Below are 18,273 nucleotides of genomic sequence, written 5' to 3' on the forward strand. Positions count from 1 at the left end.
CAGCAGCCTGTACTGTGGGCATCCATAAATAGTAACGAACATCAGCACCTGATGCGTTTTACTGTGTGTAATCCTTTTCCATGAATAAAAACAACCCTCTGCACAGGTATGAACATCCTGAAGTCCTGGATTTTGCCTGAACTTTTTGCCTTGGTCTGTAACCGTCCTCCACCTAGACACAGCAGGGGTGGATCATAACACCTCGGGCAGGTGCCTACAGTGCCTGAGGCTGGCACATGATTTCATCTGCCAGGAGAGACTTAGTGATTTGCAGCTCTCCCAACACACAGCAATGCCGCAAACAGCCCCGTGCAGTAAATACTGCAGTTATCCTACTGCACCAAGCACAGCGGCTGGTCACAACTTCAGGAGGAATACTGCTGGAGTGGAGAGCCACAGAGATCAGAGAGCCAAAAAGATTATCCTACAAACGGGCTACCCAAAAGAAGCATTAGTGACAGACAGAGAAGTGGCAGAGCAATCTTCAAAGCCTTCCCCAAAATATTCCCTGAGCTTGAATGTTACCCCAGGATTCCCAAATATTTGAGCAGGAGAGAGATACCTCTATGAGCTCGCACATGGGTCTGGAAACAGTTGTAATACTTGTATTTCTTCCCACATATTCCACACTCATAAGATCCTGAAAAACAAGACAGAAAAGCATACAACGCCATATTAGATCAGGAAAAACAGCCTCACCATAAACTTATCCGTAAACCAGGGACAAAAAAAATGCAGTTTGCAACAAAGTAATTTTTGGAAGATTCATGGAGATAAATGCAGGAAATCACTACGCAGACTCTATTCCTTTTACAGCCTTATTTAAGATTCCTTGGCATATTACCCTGAACTTACATTTTCAGTATATCTTTATAAATTTGCTAACATGAAAGAGCCACTCTCAAAATAGCCTGACTTATAATTTTATAATAATGACTAATATTTCCTATGGACAGAAATAACCTTGAATTACTTTTCAGTAAGTTCCTAGTAAATGGGAAAAAAGCTTTTCAACTGAAAAAAAGAAGGCAGTATGTTATCTTGAGGCAAGTAGTTTTCAAAATTTCTCAAGAAATGCACAATGTACAAATTTCTCAGGAAACCCACAGAGATTTGGTAAATATCCACCCAGAGGAAACCAAATAGATACAAATAGAACTTTTGACCTTTTTAAGGAAAATCACATGACCACAGTAGTCTCTCTTCTCAATTTGTGTATCTAATTCCAGAAAACACACATCTGCAAATAGTCATTTGAAATGAAACCAGAGAAAGAGAGCTGGGAGAATCATTTGTAATGATGAAATTATGCAATGAATTTAGCCTCTTCTGTTTATTGGACAGGCAGACAAAAATTTCCTCAGATTTGTTATTTAAGATGATTCAACCCTTTTTTCCCACTCCATCTTGGCAAACAGGCTGTAAGTTAGACTTTAAAGCTCTCACTTGCAAAATGTATTGCATTTGTTAGCTGTCCATCAGCAGGTAAGTAATAGATCCTGTATGTCCTATCTGGTAGAGCAAGGACAGCACTCACTGGAAGAGGAGGTGGGAGAAGGCAGGGCTGAGGATTCTTTAGTGTGAACGGAGTATTTCCTTTCCATGGACATGCATGCAACCTTGGAAAAATCTTCCTGATCATGCGAAACAGCAAAACTCAAGGATGAGCCACAAACAAGAACACAACATTCACGCTCACGTCCAAATAAACACTTCCAAACATCACATTACAGCAATACTTACTGTGTGTTACTCTTGAGTAAGGTCTTTCCAGGAACAAAATCAAACATGTTTTTTGAACACACTGTACACACATTCTTTCTTCTCCATGTCCTATTGCTTACAGCTTCTGAAGAAAACAACCCTCCTCCCATCTCACAGCCATGCTGAATTCCCTGCCCATCACTGTTAGCATCACTTAGGACTCTCTTTTGAGCTTGGGAGGATACTTTGTCACTGATGCTCAAACACGCAATTCGCTATAGCCCGAACACAGGAGAACACATCTGGAAAAACACTCTAAAATACGGACACTGTAGTCAGTTGACTGTGATCTGCTCCACAGCCTCTTACATTGTACCTAGCCGCATTTCCTGTATACAGATACAAATAGATGGCAAGTCAGCAGCATCTGCCAGCCCTCATTGTCCATGCTCAAAGACTGATGAAATTGATCGCGAATCTCCACAGCTCTTTTCTGAAAACTATTCCAGCTAGAGTCCCAGAGCAAGCACGGCCAGAAGATGAGTGCGCTCCCGATCATTTGGGCCATTCCAACCCATAACCTTGTTCAGTGCCTGAGGTTCAGCTGTACCACCAGCAAACTGAAACTGCCACCCACCCATGCCCCTACAACAGTGCTGCGTACACACAGAGCACTGCAAAAAATAAAAATAGATGAAAACCAATTAGGGGCTCTGGGCTGATTTCACACACACATACCTCCCCCTCCCCCCCCCCCAATTCTTGTATTTCTCTCCTCCTCTGCAGGTGGTCTAAGGCACATAAATGCATTTGCTTGTGCAGAAGTTCTTCAAGAAGAACATAAGCCATACAAGTGATTGCATAGTGTCTTCCCTTGCCAGAATGCAACCAAACCGGCACTGCTGCCCCATGCAATGGGCTCTGCCCAGGAAGCAAGGGCAGGAACTGAAGGCAGAACAGAGCCCAGCACATCTCATAGCAAGTGCTTTGGTCCCAATATCCCCTGTGACTCAGCTCTCACATGTAACATGGGGAAGGCTACAGACAGCTTTGCCAGGGGCACCTCTACCCGCCTCCGGTGTGCAGGTGGCCGAGCGCTGCCCCACAGGGACTGCGAGACAGCCCAACAGCCCCAGCTGCGTATGCAGCACACCATGGTGGGGTCAGAGGCACAGATCCCACTGTGAAAGGAGGGAGTGTTTGCCACAGTAAATGTATTGTTAGAGTTGACTAGAGATGAAGTGAAATAACACATGCTAAGGCTTTACAGAGGACATGCTCGTGTTGCCTTGGGCACTGCCACTGTGGTCATGGCTTATTTCAGACCTCACCCACATCAGGATGTGCCATGCAAGGTTAAAGCCGCTTGTAGTAGGTGAGAAGATGGGGAGGGTTTTTGGTTAGTTGGTGCACTCAGTTTGGCCAGACTTCTACTGAGCCTTGCAGATAGAATTTGGGCAACACACTCAGCGTGTCCAGAGCTTTCCCTTGCTCTCTTGTTCCTGATTAGACTTTCACACCCTTCCATCACATACCAGACATGTATCTCAATACACGGTCAAAAATCCAGGTCCCTGAATATCGATTTTGTGTTTATCCAACAGGAGAGCCACGTTCCACTGCTTTTCCATCTAAATTGTGTGGAAAAAAATCAGAAAAGAGCCCTTAAAGTGGATGCATTTCCAAAGGATAATGATGGTTGATACCTATTAAACATCTCTGTAGCCTCTGACATTTTGTTTCCAAGCCACAGAGACAGATGGGCTTGGAAATTTTTAAGGCTTTTGCAGCACTTACGTGGTTTAACTAAGGAGAATCCAAAGATCTCACGAATTATGTGTGCATAGCAGCTCAGTACCTGAGACATCAGCATCATGGTATGAATCAAGCATGTACATGTTAGATTGATAGTCTCAAAGCAGAAGGATTCACTCTTCACATTGTCTCAGAAACATTTCTGATATAATGCATGACTTGAAAAATCCTCTCCAAAATATTTTTCATAAAGCCCGGACCAGACTGGGAGTTGAAATAGTCTTGTATAAAACTTCTCCTGACCAACTCACAGATAACTCAGTCCTTCAAAACACAAATACTGACCTGATGGTATTCCCAGAATTAGAAAATGATCCACACCAGCCAAACAGTTTCCCTCCCTTTCTCTTGATTTATAACACCAACGCCATTTTATTTTCCTCTCCTTTCTAGATCACTTCACAGTCTGCTTCTTGGCCTTTCTTGCCCTCACAGCCCTGCCCTGAGAAATGCTGATGTGCTGGAGCTCTTCAAATGGCCCTGGCCCAAGGCCAGCACATGAAGTGAGCAAGATAAAATGGACAAAGGAGGAGGAGAGGAGACATCGGCTCTCTAAGCTGTGCCCTCCCAGACACACCGGTGAGGAGACAGCAGCTCTGGGCCCATGGGAGCCATCAGTCTATTGGCTGCCCTTGCTTGGGATGACCCGGGGGACCCATGGGCCTTGTGAGACTCATGCATAACAGCAGATCAAAAGGAATCACAGAACTGCAGAATCACAGAATTGTAGGGGTTGGAAGGGACCTCAAGAGATCATCAGGTCCAACCTCCTTAGCAGGATCCCTAAAGCAGGTTGCCCAGGTAGGCGTCCAGATGGGCCTTGAATATCTCCAGAGAAGGAGACTCCACAACCTCCCTGGGCAGCCTGTTCCAGTGCTCCATCACCCTCACCGTGAAGAAGTTCTTTCACATGTTGGTGCAGAACTTCCTGTGCTCATTTTGTGGCCATTGCCCCTTGTCCTGTTCCCACAAACCACTGAAAAGAGGTTGGCCACATCGCTCCGTCTCCCACACTCCAGGTATTTGTAAACATTGATGAGATCCCCTCTCAGTCTTCTTTTCTCAAGGCTGAACAGACCCAGGTCTCTCAGCCTTTCCTCATAGGGAAGATGCTCCAGACCCTGTATCATCTTTGTGGCCCTCTGCTGGACTCCTTCTAGGAGATCCCTGTCTTTCTTGTACCAGGGAGCCCAGAACTGGACACAGTACTCCAGGTGAGGCCTGACCAGGGCAGAGCAGAGGGGGAGGATCACCTCCACCTGTTGGCCATGCTCCTTTTAATGCACGCCAGGATGCCCTTGGCCTTCTCGGCCACCAGGGCACACTGCTGGTTCATGGCCGACCTGTCGTCCACCTGTTGTCCACCAGGAACCCCTAGGTCATTCTCTGCTGAGCTCCTCTCCAGCAGGTCATCCCCCAGCCCATACTTATCCATGTGGTTGTTCCTTCCTAGGTGCAGGACTCTACATTTGCTCTTGTACACTTACTCTTCTTCATTGGGTTTCTTCCCTGAATCCTTCACCCCTTCCACTGGCTGTCCTGGGGTCAAAAGGGTGTTTGTATGAACTTCATTAGCACCTGGATAATTAAGCACCTGCAGCCAGACAGCAGCTTCCAGCAGAAAGCAGAACCGGAGGGCAGCCCCACAGGGCTGAGAGCAAAAGGGCACAAACTCAGCAAAACACAAAAAAGGGCACGTTTTGGGGGTCTGCCCCAGTCTCCTCCAGGTGCTGCCCGAGCTCCAGTCCAGCTGCAGTCCCTGGTATCCTCTTGGCCCAAACCAGACTCTCCAGAAGATTTTTGGGAAGTGTCACTTGGTTCACCCCATCCTTCAGGTCCTTACTTGTAAAAGAAGGACTCTGTTTCTAAAGCAGGGGGGGTATGAGGAGAAGACGGTGGTGAAGTGGGAGGGGAGCAGGAGGTGGTGGCCCCAGCCCTTCGTCGTGAGGGGGCTGAGAGTAAAAGTGAGGGGAAATGGAAACATCAGGGTGCGGTTGGGCCTCAGGATGTGGGACCTACATTCCTGCCAGGAATAAATGTCCCAGAAGAGGAAAGGGTGCTGTTCTGAGGAGTTTGGACTAGAGGGAACGGCCTCAAGTGGCACCAGGGGAGCTTCAGGTTGGAAATGAGGAGACATTTCTTCTCAGAAAGAGCAGTCAGGCATTGGAACGGGTTGTCAGGGAAGTGGTGCAGTCACCGTCCCTGGCAGTGTGTTTAAGGAAAGGTTGGACGTGGTGCTTGGGGACAAGGTTTAGTGGGTGACAGTGGTGGTAGGGTGATGGTTGGACCAGATGATCCTGGGAGGTGTTTTCCAACCTTTCTGTGATTCTGTGTTACACTGACGAGAGGCTAGAGCCTGAGCTGGAAAACGGCATGTGGAACATGTGGAACAAGGTCTTACCATGCTGCAATTTGTAAGGTCCTGCAGTTTTGCCACCTAACCTAACCAATAAAAGTGGCCTAGAAGAAAGCTGGAGAGGGACTCTATCAGGGAGTGTAGCCATGGGACAAGGAATAATGGCTTTGAACAAATGGAGGGGAGATTTAGCTTGGAAGTGACATGAGGAAGAAATTCTTCACTCAGAGCACAAAGCACACATGGGAACTAGGGCTGAAGATGCACCTTGCTTCTGTTCTTCTCTGTAAAGAATTGAACAAAATTACCTAAAAAACAGTGTTAAAATAAACCCAGGACACAGGATGGGAGGTGCAGGGCAGTCCCTGTGGTCAAGGGGCAGCCTTTCTCTCTGTCAAGCCAAATGGCCTGGGGGAGCCAGCCCCAGAAAAGGGGCCCTCAGTCCCCCAACCCTCCTCCTTCCACGGGAGGGCATCTTCCAGGCCGCTCCCAACACAGCCGCCTTTGGCCACGCATGGGCCACTGCAGCGCAGAGGCTTGCTAAGGTCACAGTGGCCACCACTGCCCCGCCTTTGCTGCGGGCCCTATAAAACAGCCCCCCTGAAGCTGGCCCACCACTCGCTCAGCGACTAGGGCCTCTGACAGCCAGCGTACGCGGCAGGAAGGAGACCAGAAGCAGCAAGGCGAGAAGCAGCCCTGCTGGTGTGTGAGGACAGCAATGCCGTCCAAAGCACCACCAAGAAGGAATGCAGCTAACAAGAAGGAGAAGTGTCATGGGCAGAGGGATAGCGCCGGCAGCACAAGACACACCAGTGCTCGAGAGACCTCTGGCACGCAGCCCACAGACACATTTCAGTGGTACCACTGGTACCACAATGACACAGGGAACAGGCTGCCCCCTCTAACATCCAGCGACAGGGGGCCTGGGCCTTCCCACAGGCACAATGGTGGCATGGGGCAAAATCAGGAGCATCAGGCAGACAGCCGTGGGGAGCAGAGGCATAGTCCAGAATGGAGCGTGGGACCCAGCCATGGCCGTAAAACAGACGGCAGCATTGAACCCATGCGTGAAAATCAAGCTGACAGTGGCATGGGACATCGGGGTGGAACTGGATGACCCCCTGGTTCGGCACCCTGGCCTGAAAACTTTCCGGATGGAAGGCATCCCGTTTGGGCAATCCCGGGCAAAGACTGGCTTATCCTTCTGCCAAGGACTGTGAAGCCCATGGAGATGAATCCACCAGAAGATGTGGAGGAACAAATGGAAGTGGATCCATCTCCACCAGAACAGACCTGGGACTACCGCAGCATGTCGTTGCTCTCTTCCATCCAAGAGCACCAACAGCGTCGCAGGAGTGCCCGGCCAGCTCCCTACTCGTTGCTCAGGCTCCATCCCAAACATTAGCTTGGAGCCACCAAACACCATGGACATCTCACAGGCTTACCTGCAAGATGTCCCGGCAATAAAGAAATCTGTTGCCAATTCTCAGGGGCTGTGTGAGTGCTTCTTTCCCATCCCCCAGTCCTTGTGCGAGAGGTGGCGTCCCTTCTGCATGGAGGCTCAAGGAAGAGCACAAGAGAGGACCCAGCTTCCTTCGTGCTGCTGCGCTGGAGTGACAGGAGGAGTCCCCGAGGGCCACCATGCACCTTTAACGTTTGTGAAAATAGTCTGAGGGGTGCAAATTGTAGTGTGTAAGCAATTATAGGTGGCTAATTTCTTATATTTGGAGTATGTTCATAGACCTTCCTCTTCTTTTTGATCTTGTTGATGAGCTCCTTGCTCATCCACACAGGTCTCCTGCCTCCCTTCCCCGATTTCCTACTCTTAGGGATCCTGAACTTGAAAGAAGTGCTGTTTAAATGTTGCCCTGCTCTCACAAGCACCCTTGCCTTCTAGCAATCTTGCCCATGAGATAACTCCAAATAGGTCTTAGGAGAGGTCGAAGTTGCCTCTCTGAAAGTCCATGGTAGAAATCCTACTGTTTGCCTTACTTCTTCCACCAAGTTCCATCTTGAACTCCAGTATCTCATGGATCGCTGCATCCCAACACTGCATTCCAAAATCTGTAGCAGTCCAAAAATTCAAACATCAAACATCAAACATCAGCAGAGCCATGGCACTTCCCGTTCATCCACCGCAGGGCTTGAAACAGAGTTTGGCGTAGACCAGAGCTCAGGGAGAGGCACGGGAACTTGCAGCCAAACAGCAGGCAGCATGCACACAGCCTAATCTGATGAAAGCCCTACAAGAGAACAACGGCTACCGAGCTGGGAATCCCTGTTATAAACTGCTGAAAGTTACAGATGTGTGAACATGGCAGGGTCCTGCAAGAGACGTGGCTCAGAAAAGAGGCACAGATCTTCTAACACACGCTGCGGCCCAGCCCTGACGCCAAGCCCCCAGTGAGCTCTGTCACCTGCAGCCACTTGGGCTCTGCCCCCGCGGGCACCCCTGGCTCAGGTGAGACATCCCCTGTGCTGCCCACTGTGCCCACTGCACCATGAAACCACAGTCTGGGGAGCAGGCTTCCCATTCCCATGGAAAGGATGGGGATTCATTTACCTCCAGTTCTCTACTTCATCCCACAACATGAATTACTATAAAAAATAACCCTTTTTGACACCTTCTCAGCTTCTCTGATGAAGGGGAATAAAACCCTGCCGAGGCCTTGCCTTTCTGCATGGCTGAAGTGATTTAGACACAGGGCTACCAGAATTGGAAGAAAGGCTCCAGGAGAACACCTCCTGGAAGCACCAGCAAGCAGCAGCAGAACGCGTGGAGCCTCTGCTCCGGAGCTGGGCAGCACTGGTGCCCCCCGCTGCCTGCAACCTTGTGGCTGCCTCAGAGCAGCAGCCGAAATCTCCGGCGCAGCAGCAGGCACAGGGCTTTTCCCCTGTGAGTTCTGCAGATGGCTGCAGCCATAGAAATAGTGCCTGCCTGTGGTTTCTGTGGGGAGTGGAGGGGACCAGAAGAATTGACTGGGAGCCAGTTCCAAGAAACCACAAGGAACTGATATCTGGGCACCATGGTCAGTCCACACAGAGCACAGTATTTGGTGGCCAAACAGAAAAGTTATTCAGAGCCATCTCCCCAACAAGCAAGAATTATGCGAATGGCTGGATGAATAGGGGCACTTACAGGGCTCTTTGCACAAAGGAATCGGCCACTAACTGCCAATCGCCTCAGGACCAAGTTGCCTTTAAAGAAACCCAGCACGAGGCTATAAAATAACAAATGCAATGCACATTTCATTTCAAGAAGCAATTCCAGATAGAAGTTCTCCGGTTTACTTTCTAAAACTCTCAACTACCACTTGTTAGCTAGTAAATAACCCTCTCTGTCCCTCACCCCATGGGGAGGAAATCCCTCACCCCAGCCTGTCCCCAGCACCCTCGATATGTGACATGTTGGTGTGCATCCAAGCTAGCCAACAGCAAAACCCCATTCCCCACTTTGCATGACAATCTAGTCAACCTTAGCTGGAAACCACATTCTCAGGAGACACCATCTGCAGAGCCCAGCCAGCAGGAGGAGCGGAAGGGGGTTCTACGTGACAGAGGCCCAGATCCCCTCGACAAGGGCTGGCGTCCACAGATGGAAAAGAAGCTCCTATTGCCTCTGCTCAGCAGCCATCCCCAGGGATACCTCTGTGTTTCAGGGTTGCCCATACAGTCTTCAACTTCTCAAGAGCTGTGGAGGCACAAAAAAAATCTGAAAATACACAGAGTGTTTCCTTCAAAGTAGAAGATTTTTAAGTTGAAGCCAGTTATAGACTTAGGCTTTTCCCAAATGTTTTAAACTTCCATAAAATAGCAGTGACCACCCACCCTGCCTCTCCTAGTGGCTGTCCTGATGGCGAAGGGAAAACAAGCAGGACCACAATGCTCCCAAGACAGTCCTCAGCTAACAACATCCTCCAGGATTTCTTTCCAACAGCATGAACAGCAATCAAGCAAAAATCAGGAGAAAATCTAACATCAGTGGCTCTTTTCCTTCCCCCTGCAAGACAAACGAACCCCAAAAGCAACACCAGGCAGCTCAAATTAGCTTTCTCCCTAGCCCCTTAAAGGAAACATCATCCCACTCCTCTCTCCTCTTCGTTATCAGCAACCACCCTCACTCTCAGAGTCACTGCATGGCACCTGGGACCTGCTCCATGTCCCAGAGATGTAGGAGACCCTTTAGCCAGAGCAGAGGCTCCCCCAGGGCCCCACAGAAATGCCCTTGCCCGGAGCAGGAGAGGACAGTCTGATGTTCACAGCAAAAAAGAAAACCTTCTCATAACAACTTTACAGCTCTAGGTGGGGTAGATATAGGAAATACTGGTTTGGAAGTGGTGCACCGCAGCCAACTCAAAGTCAAAATTATTCTGAAATGTTACTAGCAAACATAAAAACTAACAAACAGCAACCTGAAGAACTGTTTCTAAGATAAATCTAATTATTTAAAGGAACATCTACTTTCATCAGAGCAACTTCCCTCAAAACACTGAAACTTTTTCTCAAGCTTTTTTTCCTGGTCTCCTCTATACTGGGCAGCCCTGGGTTCACCAAGAATTTTGCATGACTGATGGACATGCGATTTAACTCTTCAGAAGAGGTGATAATCCTTCTCTTAAAGTTACCCTTATCTTGGTTGCGTCTTTAGGAGTGACCAGATGCAAACAGATAGCAATAGTTAAAGGAAGTCACTAATCCTAAGCCAGGCCCCAGGGAGCAATGTGCACCCCGCTCTGGTCTGTTCAGCAGAGCCGAGGCACCAGGAGCAGCTCTGGGGCACACTGACCCAAGGCTTACCGAGCGTCTGCTGGTTGCGAACCCCACCGATCACCACGCAGATCTCTGCTGGCACGTCTCCTGGCCCATCTTTTATATTCTTCTTCGAATCTTTGGCATCATCCTGCCAGATCACCTCTTCGATGTAGTCATCTGGTACCTCTGTTTTCACCTTCACCTCAGTCATCATTCCAGCCTCTTCACTGGGTGAGGACTGAGATGTCACCGAATCGGAGCCCTCTGCTTTTGGGCTCCGTGGGCTCCTCTTCAAACACTCCCTGAATGGGGGGAAAAGAAGAGAAACCATGAATTCTCATTTTCAAACACTCACATTTAATGAGTGGGAATTCGGTAAAGATATTTTTGTTTAATGCAATTATTTTAAAATGTGGCTTATTTCAAAATATGGTTAGGTATGGGTGCCACTCATATAAACAAACAATAATTACATAATAGTAAACAATTAAAACTTAACCAGACAAAAGTAGTAAAACCACTTGCCAGGTATGAAAATAACCTTACTCATCACTAACAACACTATCAGTCAAAACCAGCCCAATTCAGTGAGCAGGAGCACAGAACTTCAGATGGCTCCTAGAAGGTCCACGACAACAACTCCAGCAGTCCATCCAAACAATGACTATCGTGCCAAAAGTAGTCCACACATGCAGAGGAAACATCATTTGCTCCCAACATTTGTAATTTGGAGCTATCTCTGCCCCTGTGCATTCCTGCGTGCGTTAATCTACTGTTGCATCTTCTCTTAAACCTTCAAAGCAACCTAACTCTCATCCTGTGGTATTCACATGGCCTTATTTAACATATACAGTGATGATCAAAGAGGTGATATAGAGTGATGATCATACAGCATGATAACAACTTCTATGGAGGCTATTAATTTATGGGCAGATGCAAGTATTAAAGATGACAGGGAAAGTGTAGTGGGCAGGGAAAGATGGAGGAGGAAAGGATTTAGGAGCAGATGAACAAAATAGTGAGAAAAAACAAAATTAACAGAAGAAAAGAATCAAAACAAAATACATAAATTCCCAGACCCCCTAAGAAAAGGAAGGAACCTGGACAACCAAAAGCTGCAAGGCAATACCAGCAAATTCAAATGTGCTGAGGTGGCAAAAAACAAAGGGATTTAGAGCACATTAGACAAAGACCAAGTATTAACCCAGTGTAGCTCCTTTTCCAAACGCGCCATCCCATCATTCTTTATGGGCTCCCTGTTTTCAAGACTGACTATTAATAAATTGTAACATGCAATGCAAAAATAAAATAATTGCTGGTTCAGTCTGCGCAGAAATCAGAAGAACTAAATTTATAACAATATCCTAGACTAGACAGAACGTGAGATTTTAAAGAGTATGAGACATATTTAGAGTCATATTAACACTGGGAACAGCCAGCAGTGTTTGAAAAAGTTATAAGCGGAAGTAATAGACAAAATTAAGTGAAAAATAGGCTGAACTTATGGATTGGAGTTATTAGACCATGCAATGGCAAAAAAAAAGAAGTAAATCCCATTGCTTGGAACACTATAGGAAGTCAGAACAAAGCATAAATTAACATGATATAAAACTAACTCCTGCAACGCTTTCAGATTCTGGTTATGAAGCTGGAAGACAAATCCAAATGTTGCAACTGAAGAAGGCGCTCAGCGGGTAAGCCTGGGAGGCTGGAGATGAGAGGAGCAGATGAAGGAAGAGAACAATCTTTTGCAGTAATTACTGCACAACCTCCTACACAGACATGTAGCTGCTATTTCAGAATGGGTCAATCACATCGTATCACCAGATATTTTATTATTCATCGTTTCATTCTCATTATGGAATGAAATGTGCAATTAATAGCCCCTAAACAGAGAGAATTAGCCTTGACCTGCCTCCCCACTCATTCCCATCCTCCTCACACATGCTTCCCCCCATGCTCCCAAAATCATCCAGGGCTTTTACAAGTGAGAAAGATGAATTAAGACAGAGAAAACGTGGCTGAAAATTGGAAGTTCTTTATGGTAATATTATTGGACGTCCAAGAAGGTCCATCAGTCTTACCAGACAGCAACATGGCTGAGTGCCCGCTCCAAAGCCGAAGCAAAGGCAGCAGCCAGGAGTGAGAGTGAAAAGGGTAGGATCAATTGTAAATCAATCAGACCAGGAAGGTGTGAAATGCAAAACACTGATAAAGGCAGCAAAAGCCACGGGTTCTGGGGACGAAAATACCTCCCTTAATGGGGGAAAAGGAGGAAGACCAAAATCAAAGCACTACAATTCTCACTGTTAGGCAGAAAGGTAAAAGCAGTCAGTAAAAGCCAGTTTTGACCTAAAATGAAGGCGAAATGGCTCAGTTATTGATGGCACTGCAACCTGTACTTGCCAATCCCAGACAGAACAACATAAAAATCAATGCAGGAGCTAAGTGATGTGGAATTAAAAGCTTATACAGCTAGCAGTGAGACTAAGGATAGTGCTTTCTGAGCAGATCATAAGTTTGGTGGGAATAACAGAGATATTCTGACGGTGCCCAGCTTTATGTCACATTCAGACAAAATTTATCAGCAGTACATGGTCCAGAGAGAGCAACAGGCCACATGCTGTAAGGCAAAACGCTATCCTCAACCTGTAGTGCTCCTGAGCAGAGGTATTTCCACAGAGCTTCCCAAGTGGTTGATTTGAGGCAGACTTATTCATCGTGCTCTGGAATTAAATTTAAAACCATTGCTGCCAAAATTTACTGCTGACTGAAGGAGGTGTGGGGGATGGAGAGCAATGACTGTGAAAGGGACACCAAAACCAGTGATCCCAGTGGCTCTGTCAACTGGACCTGCACAAGCCGAGTAGTTTCAGCGTAGCAAAATGTGTCCAGGAACATGGTGACCTCATGGACATGAACCCAGTGCTCACCCACAGCCCCCCAGGCAGGTCGCTCCGCAGCCACAGAGCCACGCTGTGGCTGAAAGGACTAACGTGACTTCTGGATACATGTGTGAGAGCAGAAAGATGTAACATGGAGGTGATTTTCTCTTTGCACAAAGCTGCGGCAAAGCCAGCTCCAGTGCACTGCAGACAGGTTGAACTCCCTTGTTTTTAAAAGGTGATTAGCAAAGCTGGAGAGGGTTCAAAAAGAGGCACTCAAATGGTTCAAGACTGGGAAAAAATGCTTTATGACTTTATAAGACCAAACAACTTCATGCTGCTTCTCATGCCAAAAGGCAGACTGAGAGATGATTTGATTGCAGCGTATTATAATCTTCATGGGGAGAAAATACTGTCTTTCCTTAATTTGGCAGGGAAAAGTAGAGAGAGAGCTCATCACTGGAAGCTGGAAACAGTTGAAATGAGGCATAAAATGTGAGCAGTGATGGTGGTCCACTGGAACAACCATTTTCCAAAGGATGTGCTCAGGCAGAACAGAACTCTCAAAGGCTCCAAAACCCAGGGCATCTGCATCTGGCCAGCCCCAGGTTAGGGGGCTCGGTACACATGTGCTGGCCAGAGGTACACAGGTGCCCGACTTAGTGGCCAGAAGCTGCAGGAAGATGTAAGCAAGTAGACCAGACTAATGGACTCTCTGAAACTTTGCTCCTGACACTCACCAACCTACTGGATCCATCTCTGCCAAGAAAGTAGCTTCCCAGTTGGGAAGTCTGCTCTTAGGTGGGACCTAAATCTGCAAGTATTAATTAAAAGCAATCCATTCCTCTGACATTGCCCCATATGTTACAATCCTGATCAGATACTCGATGTAGAGGAAACCAGCCCAAAATGTTTTTGCAACTGACTTCTGCATGATTTTGGAGCATGGAAGCTCTGAGAGAAGCCCACAAGCCCTCTCAAAAATAATAATAATTTAAAAAAAGCAGCGCTACTGGATTTTCAGAATCAAGACCCTCTCTGTCTTCTGACACTTTCTAGGAGCAATGAGAGCAGCAGCTAGCAGATGTACCCAGGGAAGTGAAGCTACAGCCCCCAGTGCTTCCCGTCGAGCACCCCGGCATCGCCTGCACGGTGACCCTGTGGTGAGGTCTATGCACAGCCACGTCCCGCTCACATGCCACATCTAGGGAATAAATGATGAACACTAACTACAAGAGATTTTTTTCAGTATATATATATGCTCCCACCCCTGCTGCCACAGCCCCAGGACACACCTTCACCTCCAGCAGCCCGAGGTGCTGGTGTTTTACTGCGTAAGCCAGATCCTGTTTCAGAGCACTGAGGGCTCCAGAGCCCAGACTACACAAGCCAAAATGCAGAGAATGCCACCCCAAACACAAGCACGCTGCAAGGAAATGCTGTGTTGTGTTTCCCTTGTTGAGCTGCATGTGGCTGGAATTAGTCCCACACCCCTGACAGCAAATTTATCTTCTTCATGACTGTTGCTGTTTTGCTTAAGAAGGAAGAGCTGTGTTCTTCTATTACTCTTATAATTTCATATCCCACAGATATTTTCCAGCTACTGGCTGATGCCAAGCTTTAGCCAAGCTTCAGCTGCAGATTCACCCGAGCTAAATATCCACAGGAGCACAATGGTTTTGCAAAATACCTTCACATAAATGTAACTGAAGGGCAACACGGTCCCAGCCCACCTTCCCTCTCCTACAGATGTGCCAGCAGGGGACAGAGGAGCCAGCAGACTGGGATTACTTCACATGATGTGTGACGAGGGCCCTGAAAACAGCTCCTGAAAACAGCAGGTGAAGGCAGCAGCCCCCTCCTATCTTCCCTGGTACTTCTACATCCACAGATTGAGAATATCTTCCTCATTTTTACTCTTACAGCCTCTGAGGGACTGACAGTAAGACTACGTGGGATAACTTGTCTCAAGACCACAAAACAAGATCTTGACTTGGGTGGTGGGGCTGACTTGCAAATAGTGGCAATGAGAGTGGTCCCTAAGGGCACAGCAACGATCACCATTTTCATGGTGACTGTCCAGTGACAGACTCAATCTGCTTGGAAACAGCAACCAAAAAGCTCCCCAGGCATGAAGACCCAGGCATGAAGGTCCCTCTTCAGGCCAGGAGTAGCAGGGCTGACAGACGGCTGCTGTTATAGATCCACCTTGACAGGAAGGAGGCAGAAGTTGCATAGGTGGTCTGGAAATCCACTTAGTTGGCTTAGTAATCAACATGGTCTTCTACATCCATCTCCCACCACTTAGCCATCAGCGCGGCAGGGGACTGTGAGCTGCACTTGAAAAAGAAACAGGACCGTGGTGCTACTTCATCCAACAGCGCAGCACTGAAAACACTGGGCTCAGGCCTGGCTCTCAGACAGCTCACTTGATGCCTCCACCGGGGGCCATGCAGCTTTGGAGAGAGATGAGGAGGCACCAATGGTGAAAGATGGCTTTCCTGGCAAGCACTGGCACCATCCGTGGAGGCCCCTTTCTTCTGCTCTCATGTGAAGTTCAGCCAGTGCTCCTGTGACTAGATCAAAATTAGGATCAGTCCAGGCTTCTTGGGTCTGAGGTGATGTCACAAAGAACTGAATATAATTGTCTCTTGAGACCAGGGGAAGGAGGGCTGAAGATCCATGTGGGACAGCAGAGTTTGAAACCTCCAATTGTGGCTTTAAAAAACTCTACAAACACCTCACAGCAAACTGGTAGAGAAAAAAGAGTAGACATTGGAAACTTCAGATAGGATGGAGAGGGGGAGTACTGCAGGTCTGTGAGGAGCCAGAGACATGACCCAGTAAAGCATAATTTCTTCATTACCCCTCTGGTCCTAGGATGTTGCATCCCTTGCAAGTCTTCAAAACTGCACTTGCTGTGTGTTATGCAGCGTTTTGCTTTCCCTCGTTCCAGACAGGTCAAAGGGTCTCCATGTAAAGAAGGAGAAAGCAGCAGCAGATCCAGAACATTTCCCAGAAAATTCCCTTGAGAATGACAGTAACTGAGAACATGCTGCCTGACCTTCAGTTAAGTCAAGAATTGGTATTATGACCTGGAAGAAGTAATCCTCACCACGAACCAAAAAGTGACTGTGTCTCCAAATGTTGTGACCATGAGGCAGAGAGCTCATGCTGTGCCAACACTGAGACCAGCTCCATCTTCTGAATTCCTGCAGGGCACTGCTGGGTAACACACAGGTACCAAGAATGTGGTCAGAGCCTCCACTTGGTGGAGACAGCAGCGCACAAGAACTAAGGGACAACTTCCCGTGAGTCAGATTCCACTCCTGGGTACCTGCATCCATCCCACTCATGGTGGCTCTGAACTGTACAGTGTTCAGGTGTGGCCTTCCACAGATCCACTGCAATTCCCTCTATTAAGTCCAGCCTGCATTTAACATCCATGGCATATCTCCTGGGAAAAGGACATTCTTCAAAGTACTGTTTGCATATGACAAAAACTCCTCAGAGAAATGAGACCAGAGATTAGCAGAGTGCGTAATCTGCTAACTTCCTTCCACTGGGTGCTAGCTTAGACCCTACCTCCTTCCACAGGGTGTGTTTAAATTCTTCTCCATGTCTTTGAGCTCTCCTGGGTAATACCAACCTCCTTTACTACTTATTGTCTTGTCTTTACTAAGCTGTGGAGCTTGGAGATCCAAGAGGCTTTCCCTTGCTGAGGAGAGGAGGCACAAACCTTAGGATCACACACTGCTCACACCATTGCTCAACGCATGCTCCTACTGGAGCTCCTTCCTTCCCAGAACACAGGCCCTATGGATTTTAAACATTAAAGAGGCAAACAAACATTGTACTTGTATGTGTCACTCCTCTATGTAACTAGGCCACAGAGCCAATTACTGTATTACCAGCTCTACCATCTCACAATGCTCATTTCAACATTGCTGCTCGCTTTGATCATCAGACTTTCATCTTCCAATGACGTTACAGCCACTTTCATGACAAATACAAGCATGTGAAGGCAGAAGAGATTTAAGGAGGCTTGTTTAAGAGTCATCACGGGGATTTGGACAGCTACAGGTAGATATGTGTTCTGGGACCCATTTAGGTACAGCTACAATAGCTCCTGGAGGCCTGAGGCTTTACGCAGCCAGATGATGCAACCACAAACTATGGACAAGTGACTGCACAAGTTGCACGGTTTGGGCTATAAAGCCAAGTAGTCCAGGTGATGCCCCAGGGACAGCAAAACAAGGAGCAATGGTAGGAGCTCTCCCAGGTGGGAGGACAGAAAGGAAATGGGCAACTTTTTGCAGCTGTCTCCTCTGCACCGTAACACTCTCAGGATGTGGCCAGAGGCTTCCAGCCCATCTCCTGCCGAAGAAGGAAAAGGAGGGGAAAGAGGTGCAAACCAAAGAGCTGCAATATGGTGTCGTTTTTATCTTTGGAGAGCGTTTCTTCCTGGCTGTGATAAGCGGAACCGGCAATGACTGAAAGCAAATGGGATCAGTCAGCTGCTGCAGCCAGAAGAAACTCACATTTGCAGTTTGCTTTTTCTGATCTGGAGTAGCATTCTCATAAATAATGAAAGTGACTAAAAGCTACTTAAAAAACACACACTCCTCCCTTATGAAAGAATGAGAAAAAGCCTCAATTACAAAAGGACATTTCTTCCAGCTAGGAATAATTTGTCATGTAATTCTCTGAAGACAGCAACAGAAACATGCATGCTCTGTGCTCCCTTTTGAGTGATCTGTG

General features: G+C 47.5%; 1 protein-coding gene across 7 annotated transcripts in view; it reads right to left on the bottom strand.

Annotated features, from left to right (window-relative positions):
- ZNF618 (zinc finger protein 618) overlaps positions 1-18,273 on the bottom strand; it is a 178,819-nt gene that overhangs the window by 80,941 nt on the left and 79,605 nt on the right. For all 7 annotated transcript variants that reach the window (XM_084299151.1, XM_084299154.1, XM_084299150.1 and 4 more), the window contains exons 3-4: positions 10,673-10,929; positions 563-640 (exon numbers count right to left, since the gene is read on the bottom strand). In XM_084299151.1, the coding sequence (XP_084155277.1) occupies positions 563-640; positions 10,673-10,929 (335 nt within the window). The remainder of the gene's footprint in view (positions 1-562; positions 641-10,672; positions 10,930-18,273) is intronic.

This window comes from Netta rufina (assembly GCF_964035555.1).
Source record: "Netta rufina genome assembly, chromosome: 20".
In the NCBI taxonomy this organism is placed as follows: Eukaryota; Metazoa; Chordata; class Aves; order Anseriformes; family Anatidae; genus Netta; species Netta rufina.